Raw genomic sequence first — 16,874 nt, 5'->3', positions numbered from 1 at the left:
GTACAAGAAAGAAAATTAAAACGAGTAGAGAGGGAAAGAAATTAGTTCTCAATTTATAGTCGAGAGCTAGACTGCAGGTTCTCCTCAGTTCTGATTGTTTTGGAATCGAGTAACTCCAATTTGTCGTTCCCCTGTGCCACCTAAATATTTCTTCAGTCGTTGAGCATTGACTGTGAATGGCTCATTTTTTTCATCTCTCACAGTTATGTCTCCCGAGGGGAACACCTTGGTGATCATGTAAGGGCCCATCCACCTTGGCTTGAGCTTGCCAGGAAACAGCCGCAACTTGGAGTTCTATAGCTGCACCGCTTCACCTTCTTTGACTTCTCTCGACGTGATGCGCTTGTCAGGTGCTAGCTTTGTACGCACTAAGTACACGTACTTCAGGTGTGGAGGTCGTGGTTTTAGCTCACGTGTTGGCGGTTCCTCAATGGTTGACTTCTGAGGGGTCAAATCTCTTCGATCCCCCATGTCCTCCAATTTCATCCTTTCTGGCTTCTTCCATTGATGGTTGGCATTACAGTACGCCACTTTTGCAGATTTTTCTTCATCAAGTTCATCTTCTTTCACTTCAGTGGTGAGCGTGGCTTCCAATGGGTCCTTCATAGCATCTTGCACAAATTGACACACAAGTGAATCCGATGAATCAACTATAAAACAATCATTAGTGTGCAGTGTGTGCTTAAGAGCGTTAAAAACATTAAAAGTGATTTCTTCCTTTCCCACTCTCAATCTCAACTTCCCTTCTTGCACTTCAATCATGGCCTTGCCAGTTGCAAAGAATGGTCTCCCTAAAATCAAAGGCATCTCCCTATCCTCTTCTATGTCAAGCACCACAAAATCTGTAGGAAATGTAAATTTCCCACTTTCAACAACACATCTTCTTTGACTCCTCGTGGATGTTTGACGGATACGTCAGCTAGTTGCAAGGACATCTGTGTCAGTTTAGGCTCGCTCAATCCAAGTTTTCTGAATACAGATAAAGGCATAAGATTAATGCTCGCACCAAGATCACATAAAGCTTTAGGAAAAATAACATCACCAATCATGCAAGGGATAGAAAAACTCCCTGGATCCTTTAGCTTTGGTGGGATCTGGTTTTGTACCAGTGCAGATCAGTTCTCAGTCAATTTTACCGTCGTGTGATCCTCCAACTTCCTCTTATTAGCTGAGATGTCTTTCAAAAATTTAGCATAACTCGGAAATTGCATCAAGGCATCAGCAAAAGGAATATTGATGTGCAATTTTTTAAATACCTCAAGAAACTTACCGAATTGCGCATCAAGTTTTGCTTTTTTCAATGCTATAGGAAAAGGAGGAGGTATAACAATTTTGGATTGTGCAGTGGGTGCTGATGTAGAGTTAGAAAACTTACATGTGTGCGTACCAACCACTTCTTTTCCTTGATCCTCTTTTTCTTTTTCCTCTTGTTCAAGCACTTTTTCACTCCTCAATGCTATGGCTTTCACTTGCTTTTTCGGGTTAGTCTCAGTGTTGCTTGGCAAGGTGCCTGGCTCTCTACTTGCTATCATCTTCGCTAACTGCCCAATCTGATCTCTAGCCCCTTTATCGATGCATCCTGATTCTGTAGTCTAGTCTCGGTGGCTGAAATGAACTTAGACATCATCTGATCCAAATTGGACTTTTCTTCTCTAGGAGGGTCAGATCTGTACATCGGTTGTTTTCAATACGATTGTCCTTCTTGTGGTCGATTCTGGCTGTTTTGGCCACCCCATGAGAAGTTGGGGTGTTGTCTCCATCCAAGATTGCATGTATTTGAATAAGGATCATTTTTGGACGGTTTTGAATCCCCACTTGATTCACTGGTGCCTCCTCATTTACATAGAAAGGACCATTGTCTTGACAGTCCTTAACATAGTGTTTTCCTCCGCATTTTTCACAAAATATCTCTTGCAGGCGCATCACTGTCCCGTTTACGTTCATGCTGTCTATTTTCCTGTTAAGTTCTTCTAATTGTGCAGTGACAGCTGAAAAATCAGTTACCTGGTGTACTCGTGCATTCCTTCCCTGAGTGTTCCTCTCAGATTGAGGGTGATAGGTGCTAGCAGCCATTTTCTCTAGTAGCTCATACCCCTCTTCGGCCGTTTTCCTCAAAAGATTTCCAGAGGTCGCAACATCTATCATGGTTCGGTTAGATGAAATTAAACCATAGTAACAAGTTTGGACCACTAACCCAAGAGGCAACTCATGATGTGGGCATCTTTGCAATAAGTCTTTGTAGCGCTACCAAGCCTCGTAGAGTGACTCCTGCTCAAATTGAGAGAAGGTGGTTATGTCCGCTCGCAGCTTCATGGTTTTCGATGGAGGAAAATATTTCAAGAGGAATGCCTTAGCCATGTCTTCCCAAGTTGTGATTGACCCTATAGGCAAACAATTTAACCAAGATTTAGCTTTATCACGCAAAGAGAACGTAAATAAACGTAGTCTAACAGCATCATCTGAAACGCCATTAAATTTAAAAGTATCGCAAATTTCTAAGAAGTCGGCGATATGAGTGTTCGGATCATCTAGCACATTTTCCCCAAATTGAACAGTGTTCTGGATCATTTGAATTATGGCTGGCTTGATCTCAAACTGGTTTGCCCTGACAGTTGGTCGCACTATGCTTGGACGTGCTCCATCAAGCGACGGTTGCGCATACTCAAGCATGGGTATGCGCCTTGGCTCTTCGACCCTTAGATCTTCGTGATGCTCCTCCTCATGTTCGTTCCTGTTCATTATGTCTCTAAGCCTCTGCTGTTGTCGTTTGCTGCATAAGGTTCTTTCAATCTCGGGATCGAATATCTCTAGTTCAGACTCTAGAGACCTTGGCATGCACAAAAGAGATATCTGCGAAGAAATCGAAGGTGTCAACCAAAGTAAAATAGAGAATACTAAAGTAAATAATTGAAAATAAAATTGTAGATTAACAGTCCCCGGCAACGGCGCCAAAAACTTGATCGAGCAAAACTTGCACTATGGAATCCAAAATAAAAATATGGTTTTGTAAGCTCAAAAATTAATCGCAAGTGCATGATGTCAAGTAATAGTATAATGTACGTGAGTACGAGTATCGTTCTACTGGAGACTGTATTTGACAATTATTATTTCAGTTATTAAATCTTTAGCAACGAAAATTTGATTGATTGTTTATTACTAATATACTTAAATAAACATGCAAATAGAATGATTCAAGAATTGAATAATGAAAGATAATATCTAAAATGGTTGATTAAAATTCCATGAGAAATGAATTTGTTGGGAATATCGGTTCACCTACCCCTCGTTAATTAATTAATTCATTCGATAGTGATTGTATGCTTCCGATAGGATTTCCTATTCAATTGAACACACTCTCTCGAGCTATGCCAAACTAATTCTACTCAATGAAGTAATTAAATGTCTTTAATTATTTATCAAGAGTGAATCGCATATCGTTCTATGAAATCTCCTAATTTTCGCCCTACCGGACTATGACTATCGACGCGTATCCAATTTCATATGTCTATGTAAATTTTAGATCCACGGAATATACTACTCGTTCCTATCACAAGTTATTCTCTCAAACTCACTCGCAATATAAAAACGTTGTTACAGTTAGCTACGCTCTAACAACACAATAAAACAATAGTACATTCAAGAATAACGCAACAATCGAAATATAAATTAATTATATCAAAGTTTGGGGTAGGATCCCCTTAAATCCCAACAAATATTTAAAGTTTAGCTACTTGAATTCATATTAGAAATAAACAAGACAAAGTTTAAATGATAGAAACTAGATTAGGAATACTAGTCGTGACGAAAATGCGAGGAACGACGCCCGGAAATCTTCAAATCTTCAACTCCAAGTGCAAAGTCTTCTCCAAAGCTTGTGGAGGCTCTCCAATAATGTCTGAATGATCCCAAAAACGTCCAAATATCCTTCTTCTCTCATCCACATCCAACAAATAAGGTAAAGAATCGGCCAAGAATTTTTCCAAAAATAGGTGGCGCTCGGGCGGTAGAATATGACCGCTCGAGCGCCACACCTTCTGTAAATTGTTTGAGGAATGCGGCATTCACGCTCGGCCGGTAGAATATTACTGCCCAAGCGCCACATGTTCTGGACATTTTTTTCTTCGGAGGACAAATCTAAAACGGAGAGGCGGTAGAATATTACCGCCCGAGCGGTAGAATATTACCGCCCGAGCGCCACATGTTCTGTAAATTGGCTTGTGAATCACTTCTCGCGCCCGGACGGTAAATTTCTACCGCTCGGGCGCCAGTCTTTCTGCCCATTTTTGCACCTTTGCTCTGATTTCGGTTTTCCGGTCATTTTACCTGCAAATTTGTCACGCACAAGTGAGAAATGATCAAATGCATATGCTTACTCTAAAACGGACAAAATGTAAATGCAATGTACGCATGGACAATGCAAACACACACAAACTAATGCAATAAAACACGTAAAAACCACACCTATCATGGATCTCATGAATCGCGTATTTCAGCTATGTCTGTATCAATTTATCATAGTCTTCATAGATGGCATTCTGATTTACTCAAAGAGCCGAGATGAGCATAGTCTGCACTTGAGAACAAAGCTATAAATATTGCAAGATAGAAAGTTATACGCAAAGTTCAGCAAGTGCAAGTTTTGGCTCAAGAGATTGGCGTTCTTGGGCCACATTATTTCTAGAGATGGAGTTGAGGTTTATCAAAGCAAAGTCGCGGTAGTTAAAGAATGACCAGTACCAAAGAGCGTAACCGAGATCCGTAGTTTCTTGAGTCTAGCTGGCCATTAGCGGAATTTTATCCATAGTTTCTCATCTATTGCAGTATCCTTTACCGGCTTGACAAATAAGAATGCAAAATTTATTTTGGGACTCGAATGCCAAGCAAGTTTTGAGAAATTGAAGCAAGCTTTAACTTCAGCGTCAGTTCTGTCAATGCCATCGGGGCAAGGAGAGTATGTTCTCTACACGGATGCTTTGAATTTTGGTTTAGATACAGTCTTGATGCAAAATGACCGAGTGAAAATTTATGTATATAGAAATTTTAAGGTTCATGAGAAGAATTACTCGACTCACGACCTAGAGCTTGCAGAAGTAGTATTTGCTCTCAAGATTTGGAGACATTACTTATATGGGGAGAAGTGCAAGATTTTCACTGATCATAAAAGTTTGAAGTACTTCTTCACCCAAAAAGAGTTGAACATGAGGCAACGAAGATGGTTCGAGTTGGTAAAGGAGTACGACTGCGATATTAGCTACCATCCGGGCAAAGCTAATGTAGTTGCAGATGCTTTGAGTAGAAAGATAACAGTCATCGCGCAATTGATAGTTCAAAGACCGTTGCAAGTGGAGATTCAAATATTCGAGCTTGCAGTGTATGCTAGGAGCGAGGCTCCTAATCTTTCTACTATGATAGTTCAGTCGAATTTGAGAGATAGAATTCGTGAAGGTCGGTCTTTTGATGATCAATTGCAAAAATGGAGACTGGGAGATGAAGCTAAGGGTCGGAAACTATATTCTGAGGAGGATAATATAGTTCGATATCGAGATCGACTTTGGGTTCCTAGTGGCGATTCACTGAGAGAAGTTTTTATGAAGGAAGCTCATAATACTCCTTACTCCATACATCTGGGGAGTACGAAGATATACAAGGATCTGCAGTTATTGTATTGGTGGTCGGGCATGAAGCGAGACATCTTGCATTTTGTGTCCGAATTTTTGACATGTCAGCAAGTTAAGGTAGAGCATCAGAGGCTAGTCGGAAAGCTTAAGCCACTTTCAATTCCCGAGTGAAAATGGGAACATATTACCATGGATTTTGTAGTGGGGTTGCCGAGAACTATCAAGGAATTCAATGTCATTTGGGTGATAGTTGATCGTCTTACGAAATCAGGCCACTTTCTACCTATTAAGACGACATTCACCATGACACAGTATGCAGAGCTGTATATTCGAGACATAGTCAAACTGCATGGGATTCTAGTGTCCATAGTTTTTGACTGAGATCCGAGGTTCACATCATCTTTCTGAAAGAGTCTATATGCAGCGATTGGGACGAAATTGTTGTTCAGTACAACGTTTCATCCTCAAACTGATGGACAGTCCGAAAACGCGATTCAAATTTTGGAGGATCTACTCCGAGCTTGTGTGATCGATTTCCAAAGAAGTTGGGAACCGAAGTTACCTCTAGTGGAGTTCACCTATAACAATAATTACCAGTCATCTATAGGAATGGCTCCTTACGAGGCACTTTATGGGAGGAAGTGTAGATCACCTATACATTGGGATGAGGTTGGTGAAAGAGGAGAATTTGGTCCGAACTTGATCAATAAAACATCGGAGCTAGTAGTCAAAATCTGAGATAGGATGAATACTGCACAAAGCCGACAAAAGAGCTACGCCGATAAGCGACGAAGAGAACTAGAGTTTGCATTAGGTGACCACGTATTTGTGAAAGTAGCATACATGAAGGGTGTTATGAGATTTGGCAAGAAAGGCAAGCTAAGTTCGAGATTCATAGGGTCGTTTCAAATTCTAGAGAAGATTGAAACATTAGCCTATAGAGTGGCGTTGCCACCAATGCTAGCTGGAGTGTATAATATCTTCCAGATCTCGATGCTGCGAAAGTACATGTCAAATCCTTCACATGTACTGAATTATGAGCCTCTGCAGTTGACTCCAAACATGTCATACGAGGAAAGACCTATACAAATTCTGGATATGCATGAAAGAAAGCCCAGAAACAAAGCTATTCAAATGGTCAAAGTCAAGTGGCTAAAACACTCGGAGGAGGAAGCTACTTGGGAAACCGAGAGGGACATGAGGAGTCGCTACCCGGACTTATTCGATAAATTTTAATTTCGATGATGAAATTTCATTAAGGGAGGGAGAAATTGTAAGGTCCAAAATACGAAACGTAATCCAACTGTATGCAAATCGCGAAAAAATGAAAAATGACTAATTAAGTTGTTTTAATTGCATAAATTAATTATGGTAGACATGTTTACATGTTTAAAATGTAGCTTTCTACTAGAATGCATAAAACTATGTTTTAAAAGGTATTCGAGACACGATCGAGGAACAGAGACCGATGACCATATAAGGGAAAATATTTCTATTAAATGGTTATTTTTAATTATTTAATATATGGTATATTTTAATACGTTTTTGAAAATGAGATATTTCGATGTGTTTTTACGCTTCTAGTCGTATTTTATACTGGTAATCAATTTTTGACAAAAATAAAGATTTTTTGGGAACTCAGCTAATATTTTTGATAAATCTCCTAAACAAAATATTTTATTTACTATCTAATGAGCCTATTATACTAGGTTAATAGGCCTAAACTTGTTCCATGTATTTTATATATCAAATAAGCCTTAAAAACCCTAACCTACACACAACAAACTCACGCACACACCACACAAAGGCACAAGAACTCTCCCATCAGCAGTCTACACGAGCACACACCCACTTTTTCAAGGCAAACTCACGAAATTTTTGAAGGAAATTCAGCAATGTCCTCTTTACGTTGACATCCCTCGCATTGCAAATCGTTTTTCGTGGTAAAATACGCAAAGGCACGCCTTAATCTTCCTTCACTCATAATTCACACCATATTATATGTTTTGATGAATGATTGAATTAAAAACATGATACATTTTTTATTTTCGTTTTTATAGCATAACATGAACAAAACTACAGTTTTCATCTTTTAAAACTCTTGCTTATGATGCACTAAGGGGTTTCCATGGTAGGGTTACTAGAAGGGATGTTTTTACACATGTTTAAGGGTCTTTAGGTGCATGTTTAAAGGCTAGAAAGGAAATGGCAAGAGGATGAACGAAAATTTGGGTTTCTAGAGTCCTAGTGTTTTTAGCTTGGGGTTTCTTGAAGAGGGAGGCTCGGCCATGGTTAAGGGCTGTGTCCAGCGGTCCTAAGAGGGTTGCATGGTGGTCTAGAGGGGATTAAAGGGGCTGGTACAAGGGATGGGCTGGAACCGTGCGCTCAAGGGGCGCACACCAAGTGGAGGTTACGGGATGAAGGGTGAGGCGTGCAAGGGCTGTAGGGCCAGTCCATTAGTCTACTAAGGGGTCGAGTAGGGTCCTAAGATGGTTGCATGGGGGCTGGTTTGGTCGGCCAAGGGCTAGGAACGAAGGGGCTTAAGGGTCGAGCAAGCTAGGGTTTTCGAATCATGCACAAAAAGGTTCAATAGGTGTCCTAGGCTGGTTCAAGGGTTTCATTGGCTTGATTTGGGTTGTATAAGGTATGGTTAGGTGTTATTAAATTATGGTTCAAGTTTTGTAAAGTTTGGTTAAGTTTCGAGTTAATTCGGGTTAAAACCGTGATGAACGTTTAAGTTTTAAAACGAATTGAGAAATTAGTCGAGGAGCTTAAGTTTATGTCTAAGAAATATTTATGGGTGTATTTTAATTAAGGTGTTATGTTAAGTTTGGATGAATTTGGCTCATCGTTTTAAGGTCTAAGGATAAACAGGGAAAGTTAGGGTTTCAGGGACAAAACGTTCATTTTACACCTGAAAAATATTAGACGTCCTGACAGGCACTACAAAAATAATACCAACCGTTATCGTAGCCTTTTTAAAATTGTTGTTAAAACCCCTGTTGTTAAATGGTTCGCACAAAGAATTGCGACGATTTTTGAAAAACCGTCGCTATTTAGCAACGGTTTCTGTATCGCTAATATTTTAGGTAAAATAAATTTTTTTTAATAATTTAATAAATCTATGTTGTGAATTGGTAATATCGTGTAAGAGATAAATTTTTTAAGTGTTGTGAAGTGGTAAAATCGTGTAAGAGATAAAAATTTTAATTGTTGTGAACTGATAAAATCGTGTAAGAGATAAAAATTTTAAGTGTTGTGAATTTGTAAAATTGTGTAAGAGAGAAAAATTTCAAGTATTGTGAAGTGGGTGGAAGAAATGGAGCGACAGTTTTAGTTAAATCGTGGCTAATTTCAAATTAGCGACGGTTATACTAAAACCGTCGCTAAATACCGTTGTGTTTTCTCTAAACACACGCTAAACGACAACGCTTTTAGAAAATCGTTGTCGATTGTCCAAAAAAACACGCTAATAGACAACGGTTCATAAAACCGTTGTCATAAACGCTCAAAGACAACGGTTTTACAGAACCGTTGTCTTTGACCCTCAAAAGACAACGGTTTTATAAAAACCGTTGTCTTTGACACCCAAAAACAACGGTTTTATAAAACTGTTGTCTTTTGCTTAAAAAAATGCTCTACGACAATGGTTTAACTAAAACCGTTGTTAAATAGTTTTTTAAAAACCGTTTTAGTTAAAACCGTTGTCGTATGTGTGTTGTTGATTATGAAATTTCTTGTAGTGAGGGCCCTAAATAATGTAATAAATGTTAAAATGTTTAACATCCTAACGGGTGAGAGTGTCGCTGATGTCCTCGCCGCCTAGTACCATGGTTGTACGTAGATGGATCCATCGACCGACAGCTGAAACGTAGTCACAATTAACGATCTGAATTCAATAAAAGGAAAACGTATACGTATATGATGAAAGGAAATGTTTATGATTAAATGTTTAAAGTTATGCATATTCGTGAAAAGCTATTTTAGTAAAAATATTTTATTGATGCATGCGATTATATATATACTACTTGTTATCATGATTAAAGTTTGCTGAGTCATTAGACTCACTAGGTGTGATCGATGCAGGTGAGCATGATTTTGATGGAGGACTTGATGGTTGAACTAGCTGGGCTGATGATGCACATAATCGAGGACCTTTGCTAGTTTTTCGCAATTATGTTTATGATTTAAAGATTTTATGACTTGTGATGCTTTTGAGAGATTTTGAGAGAATAGGATGTTTATGCTTTATTTTGAAAAATGGTAAGTTTAGGTTTGGTTGAAGTTTACGATTTCATGTTTAGAATTGTGTTTTTAGATTTTCAAATAATTAGTTGTTGAGCTTATTTTAATTGCAAATTATTTATAAATATATGTATGTGTTCTTTTCAGCCGAGAGCAAGTATTTACAAAAAAAAATAAAAAAATTCTATTACATTTTAAAGAAAAACGAGTAGTCGACGTTTCAGTACCCCTTTCATCACTACCCAAACAGTTCGATAAGTGCAGTTACCCGCTGCGCTAATAGTTCGGGCATCACCATGAGTGCATGGTTGTGTGCGCAGCCATGCCTGCCCCAATTTTTTTAAAAATAAAAACTGGGTAGGCAATATGATGCCTGGCCTATGCAGCGCTGCCCAAAACGGGAGTGCTTGGTCATTGCATGTTGCCCGAAATTATTCCGGGCAACGATTGTTTTTAAAAAATTGTTTTGGGCAAACGCTAATCCCAAAAATTGCAGGGACTGTCCGGAACAGTTCCAGACAGCAACAAAATAATTTTTATTTTAGAAAATTCTTTTTCCAGGGGCTTCAATTTTATAGAATTTCAAACGAGGTTAGAAATAAATTACTCAACACGATTTAAACATCAAATCATATGATATAGAATAAACTGGCTCTGATATCACTGTTGATATACCATTTTCTTGCACCCAAGGCACCTAAGAAGTTTAAAAATTTTAGTTTTGACGTTCAAAACATTGCTTGGACATTGTAGGATTTAAATCATTCATAAGGTTTTTATATTTGATTTTCCTTTGTATACAATGCCGGCTTCAACTATTCTAAGTTTTAAGAGTATATAGCACTTCTTGTAATTCTTTACGAACAGATCTTCCTCCTTCTTCGATCTTCAAAGCAAGTCCACTATCAGAAACTATGTTCATGGTAAGTCACACTATAGATTTAAACGAAGTTTGCGTCGAGATTAGGTAACCAGAATTTCAGAAATCCAACGTCGGGGCGGTGGCGTCGTGGTAGAAGGATGGTGGCGAAAAAATCCCTCAAAATTATGGGTGGATGAAACCTTTGTGTGAAGGAAAGATGGGAGAAAAATTTTGGTTGGTGTAAAATTTATTTTATTTCATATAATATTTAGTGAAATATTTATACGTTTTAATTATTGATCTAATCAAGAATCCTACTTGAATCCGAATACAGTAATTCCATTATTCAAAATTTCTCATGTATTTATTTTCTACTCTTGAAAATACTATATATAATTAATTCATTATCAACTTTTATAATACAATATAAATATATCAATATATATATATATTTATTTATTTGCATTTTAAATTAAATAACTTTTATTTAGTTACTCAATTAATTAATTAATTAATTAATCTATTCTAGAATCTTCTAGAATGTTTCACGAAAATTTTGCAATTAGTAGTCACCAATACTAATATTATTATTTAATTAGTATATTCTAAATTTACTAAATAAATAATTGTGGACTCATTATAACCCGGATTGATGATCAGAAAACGTCGATGTAGCGATGGTCTTCAACTCATATATCTCGATCGCTGATGTAGCGAGTAGTCACCTGTAAGGTCCAAAATTAAGACAATGTAATCCGACTGCATGTAAATCTAGGGAATATGAAAAAGGAGTTAAATTGATTTTAATTGCTAAATTGATTATGTGATATGTTTATATGATGTTTTAGTAGTTTTCCTACTTAAGTGCATTAAAATGTATTTTAAGGGTTATTCAAGTTGCGATCGAGGAACGGAGACCGATGGATGAAAAATGGAAAATGTTTTTAATTAAATAATTGTTTTTAATTATTTAAAATATGGTTGATGCTTTTTCTTATTTTTGAAAATAAAGAGTTTTTAGGTGATTTTATATGCCGGGACGTAATTTTTATCGGTGTTGGATTTTTAGCAAAATCACGAACGTTTTGACAACCCCGCTAATAATTTTACAAACTTTATTAAACAAAATAATTTTATTTAGCACTAATGGACTTATTGGACCTAATTAACTTTGCTAATGGGCCTAAGCTAGTGTTAGTGCCCTAAATTAATTATTTAAAGCCTTAAACGCTACCCCATACTCCATTATTTACACGTCCCACTCCCCTAAAGCATTCAAACTCCTTCTTTCCAAATACACGACACACACAAGCATCATCAAGGAGAAAGTTTCGAAAGTTTGAAAGGGTTTTTCAAGCCAACGTCCCCTCGTCTTCATTCTTCAATTCGTCAACATTTATTCGTGCGTTAAACACGCAAAGGCACGTCATATTCTTCCCTTTACTCATCCATCACACCATAGTATGAATTTGTATATGAATTGCATGGAAAACAAGTCACACTTCATATTATTTTCGTAACTATGCATACACATGTGCTAAACTTTTGATTTTTGGTTCCAAAACATGTTTAATATGTTCTTTAAGGGGCTGCCATGAATAAGGAAGGATCGATGATTATTTTTCCCGCCTTAAGAAGTCCTAGAACACACCCAAACATGCTGCACACAAGACACGAACGTGCTGGAACCATCTTCACTGTTTTGAAGTCAAGGGCTCGGTTAAGGGCTTAGGCTTTGCATGGCTTGGCTTGGGTCATATGGCTGGGGCTTGGCATGGGTCGTGGAAGGAGTCCTAGACGCGCAAAAAAGCGCATGCGCGCATGGGGGTGCAGCCGTGCAGGGGAAAGTTGTCTCGGCCAGGGGGCTTTGGGCTGGGCTATGTCGAGTCACTAGGGTCCTAAGAGGGTGCACAAGGGTCTGGTTCAGGGGCTGGTCCATTGGCTAGAGTCCTAGGCGCGTATCGAAGAGTCCTTGTCTTTGAGGATTTCTCGGCTGGTTGTGGTTCTGGTTTGGGGGCTTCGGTTTCGAGCTTGGGGTTGAGTACTAGGGGTTCTAAGTGTTCAGCAGGGTCCATAGGGGTTATGGTTCGAAGTTGGTTCAAGATGGTTCGAGCAGGGCTCGGTAAAAATCGAAGTTGGCTCAAGGGTTTTTGGGTTGGTTCAATGTAGGGTTTTCAATGGTTAAAAATTCAAAACATGGCTCACGAGGGGTCGAGTCATGGTTCACGAGGGCTAAATAATATAAAAAAGCTAAGTTTTTAATTTGAAAATTTTATATTAAAGTTTGAATTAATTCGGGATTAAAACGCATTAAAAATTAATAATTGAAAAGTCTAGAATTTAAGCTAAATAAAATTGTGGTAAATTTAATTTAAACTTAAATAATTATTTGGGATATTCTAGAGTCAATGGAATTAAGAAAAAGTCAAATTCGAGGATTTTTACGTCTAAGGGTAAAAAGATCATTTTACACCTAGAAATTAGTAAATGTCATGACAGTTCTCTGAATGATGTTTTATATGTTAAAATGTTTATGGATTTTTATGATTTATTATGGATATTTAAAAGATATGTTGCATGCTTGGTTTAAAGAAAAATGATATTAATATGCATGTTTTATAAAGTTATGGAAATATGAAATGTTGAAGGATGTGAAGGTAGGGATGAAAACTTTTCCAATGGGTTTGGGGTCCCACAGGAAAAACCCGAAATGGAGATGGGGATCCTCGATTTTTTCGGGTTCGGGTTCGGGGATTTTTTTAAATCCCCTATGTAGTTTGGGACGGGTATGGGATTACTATCCCCATCCCCGAACCCCTCCCCGAAAATAAATCAATAATAAAATAATAGTATTATTAGTATTAATAATATAATAATATTATTATTTTTTTAAAATATTAATAATATTATTAATATGAATATTAATATTATCACTAATAATAATAGATAATAATAAGTTTTGATTTGAGAAAATCTCCGAATCTGTCATCGTCTTGCCATATTAATATTTTTGAAACGGGTATGGTGACGGGGATGAGAAGTTGATCTCCGAAGTTTCAGGTCTGGGGATTCCCCGAACCCGAAAAAGCGGGGATCAGGGCGGGTATGGGGGTAGGGATGGAATTCGAGGACAGTATGTAAAGGGATTGTGACTAATACCAATACAATGATATGTTAATACGTAAGGCCAATGCTCAGTTGACGGGTGAGAGTGTCGCTGATGTCCCCGCCTCCCAGTACTGTGGTTACATGTAGATGGATCCATTGCCCCCAATACGAATACGAAAGTCACAACCAACGATCTGAATTCAATGAATATGAATATGTATATGGTTTGATGGATATGAACATGTGGATGATAATATGAATATGTTTAAGTTATACATAATTATTAAAATGTTATTTTAAGTAAAAGTATTTTCACTGTTGCATGTGATCTATATATGTATTATGTTGTTATCAAGATTATGGTGTGTTGCGTCTTTAGACTCACTAGGTGTTATCGATGCAGGTGATTTTGATGTTGATGGTAGTGGAGGTCTTCATGGTTGACCTGACTGGGCTGAAGGTGCACATAACCCGAGGACCAGCGCTTCTAGTTTTCCGCACTTACGTTTATGTTTATGATTAAATATTTTTACGACTTTTATTTATGCTTTTGAGAGGTTGATAGTATTGGCAATATTTGAAAATATTACTTTTAGGTTTGATAAAATGTTGGATGATTTACGCTTTAAGCTATTCCTTTGATTTTCAAATATAGTTGGTTGATTTATTTTTAAATGGTGTCAAAAATATTTTATATAATCTTGTATGTATTCGGCCAAAAATAGTGAGTGTTTTTTTAAAAAATTAGTACTTTTTAAGCAAAACGAGTATTGGACGTTTCAGTTGGCATCAGAGCAATGTTTCTGTAAAGGGTTGTGCCACCATCAGTGCTGGGAAGCTGAATCGTCAAGCCTCAATCTGTAAGTTTACATTTTTTGTATGATTTATATGATGTTAATTACATGAATTATACGTTTACGTCACATATTTAGTAGTTTTTTGAGAATATATGCTTCATATGCTTAAATTGCTAAGTGGATTGAATATGTTACATGATTAGAAAACTTAGATTTAAATGCATGTTGGTTACGTTTGTAATTGGAAAACGTTCAGATATTATGCCTCCTAGACGCGCACCTGTTGCCCAAGGGCAAGCCGAGAATGTTGAGGACCGTCATGTTAATACACCCCCACCTCCTAATGCCGATCCTGCTACGCGTGCTTTGGAGGGTATAACTCGTTTCTTTGAGCAGTTTCAGCAAGCTCCTAGGCCACATCACGATGTACTTGATCAGTTCCGGAGGCTAGCGCCGAAGGAATTTTCTGGCACCACCGATCCCTTTGCTGCTGAGGCTTGGGTTCGTGCACTTTCCCTACGTGAATATGGGGGATGCTGACCGTGTGAGGTGTGCCACGTACATGTTTAGGGATGATGCTTCTTTATGGTGGGAATGAGCCAAGCATGGTATTGATATCGCTACTCTTACTTGGGCTCGATTCAAGGAGATATTCTATGATAAATATTTTACTGCTGATGTGAGAAGGCGATTGAAGAGGGAGTTCATGGTTTGAGATTAGGAGTTTTATTTTATGTTATTACAAATTACTAGGGGATGGCATGTGTGTATATTTTAATGGAATGACAGTTGATCGATGATCATAGAACGGCGTAACCATAGAATCCATAGGAGAGTTTTTTTTTTTTTTTTAGTTTTTTTCCCACTTTATGTTAAAGTAGGTTGTCATACGAGCCAACTTCTGACTTATGTTTTATTTGACTATCAATGAAGAAAATATTTATTTTAATAATATTTTACGATTTTCTCCAATTATATCATTTACTTTATCTGTATACTAATGCAACCTGTATTGATAAAGTCCTTAAATATACTATAGGTACGATGAGGCTTACCTCTCAATGTAAGATCATGAAACCCATTAGGAAGTGTACTGTATATTCTAAACATATTTTTAGCCGATTCACCCCCTAAAATAAGGATAAAATACGCTTGTTGCTTGAGCTTGAGACTAACATCTGTGATGTAAACAACATGTTTTATTAGTAAGGTCACGGAGATGTCCATTCATACAAATGAGTAATCATTTGATGATGCAACAAACAATCTTCCATCGGACTGTCCAAGTGGTTATCACTTATCGAGTGGAACAGTCCGCAATTCTGGTTATACATAGTCAGTCATTTGACCCAGGACAATGTAGAGGCTCTACGTACTATCATGCACTTTAATCTGTTTACCAACTCTATGGAAGGTCATCAGATTACTAGGTTGAGTGTAGTTTCGAAATACGTAAGAGCCAATGCATTGTAGTCGGGGATTCCCCGCTCGCCTACGGGTGAAGATATCATATGTGATTTGATGAGTTCATAGTGCAAGGAATCTTTGGTCAGAGTAAGGAATCTTTGGTCATAGTAATACATGTGCATTTGGAAAGTTGTTTCCTCAGTTGCACATATCATGTCACTATTATTACTCAAAAGATATATCACATCGTTATCGAATTTATTTGCAACTCTTGATATACCAATAGTTGCAAATTCGATCGGGATATATTTGTTGAAGGTACCGTACTTATGCTAATCATAACTTAATGTTCTTGCAGACACTATCAATGATATTCAGGGGATCATGGGACGATACTACTAGACGCTCTTATCATGATCCGACGGGTGCAATCAGACCTGAGTTCTGTCTTTCTTAATCAAGGTCTTGATGAAAATAATGAGGCTAATTAGAGCAAGCTTAAATATGAATAAATATTATTTTGAATCCCATGAAGTTGTGAACCCACGACTAGCTGTATCCCTGAAACATCGAGGGGTCGCACAATTATTGTATTATGTGTTCCTGTTGAGATAATCAAATTCAATGAGCTAAATTTGACAATTGTAGTTTGATGGAGATCAAACAGATTGTTTATAAAAGAGTTTATAAGTTGATTCCATGTAATGGAAGATATGTATAGTGCTCAAAAAACCAGTACATGTAAACCCCATGTATGATTGAAAGAATTTAATTATTTAATTAATAATATAGGTAAAGCATGATATGTGTTAAATTATTTTAAATGTACATATATTT

The 16,874-nt window shown here is 37.5% G+C and overlaps 1 protein-coding gene across 1 annotated transcript; it reads right to left on the bottom strand.

Annotated features, from left to right (window-relative positions):
* Positions 1-821: 821 nt before the first annotated feature.
* Positions 822-1,532, bottom strand: LOC140958018 (uncharacterized). The gene is made up of 2 exons (XM_073415424.1): positions 1,137-1,532; positions 822-1,094 (listed from the first exon to the last, which is right to left on the bottom strand). Exons 1-2 carry the CDS (start codon positions 1,530-1,532, stop codon positions 822-824), a joined length of 669 nt encoding a protein of 222 aa, XP_073271525.1.
* Positions 1,533-16,874: the final 15,342 nt, after the last annotated feature.

This window comes from Primulina huaijiensis, chromosome 14, assembly GCF_012295235.1.
Source record: "Primulina huaijiensis isolate GDHJ02 chromosome 14, ASM1229523v2, whole genome shotgun sequence".
NCBI lineage: Eukaryota > Viridiplantae > Streptophyta > Magnoliopsida > Lamiales > Gesneriaceae > Primulina > Primulina huaijiensis.
This window is presented reverse-complemented; position numbering and strand designations above follow the sequence as displayed.

Bases quoted from the DNA above. Each gene is read 5' to 3' on its own strand.
- LOC140958018 (XM_073415424.1), bottom strand. From the start codon at position 1,532: ATGATAGCAAGTAGAGAGCCAGGCACCTTGCCAAGCAACACTGAGACT. The intron at 1,095-1,136 runs GTAAAATTGACT...GTACAAAACCAG, and splicing joins AGTTGGAGGATCACACGACG to ATCCCACCAAAGCTAAAGGA.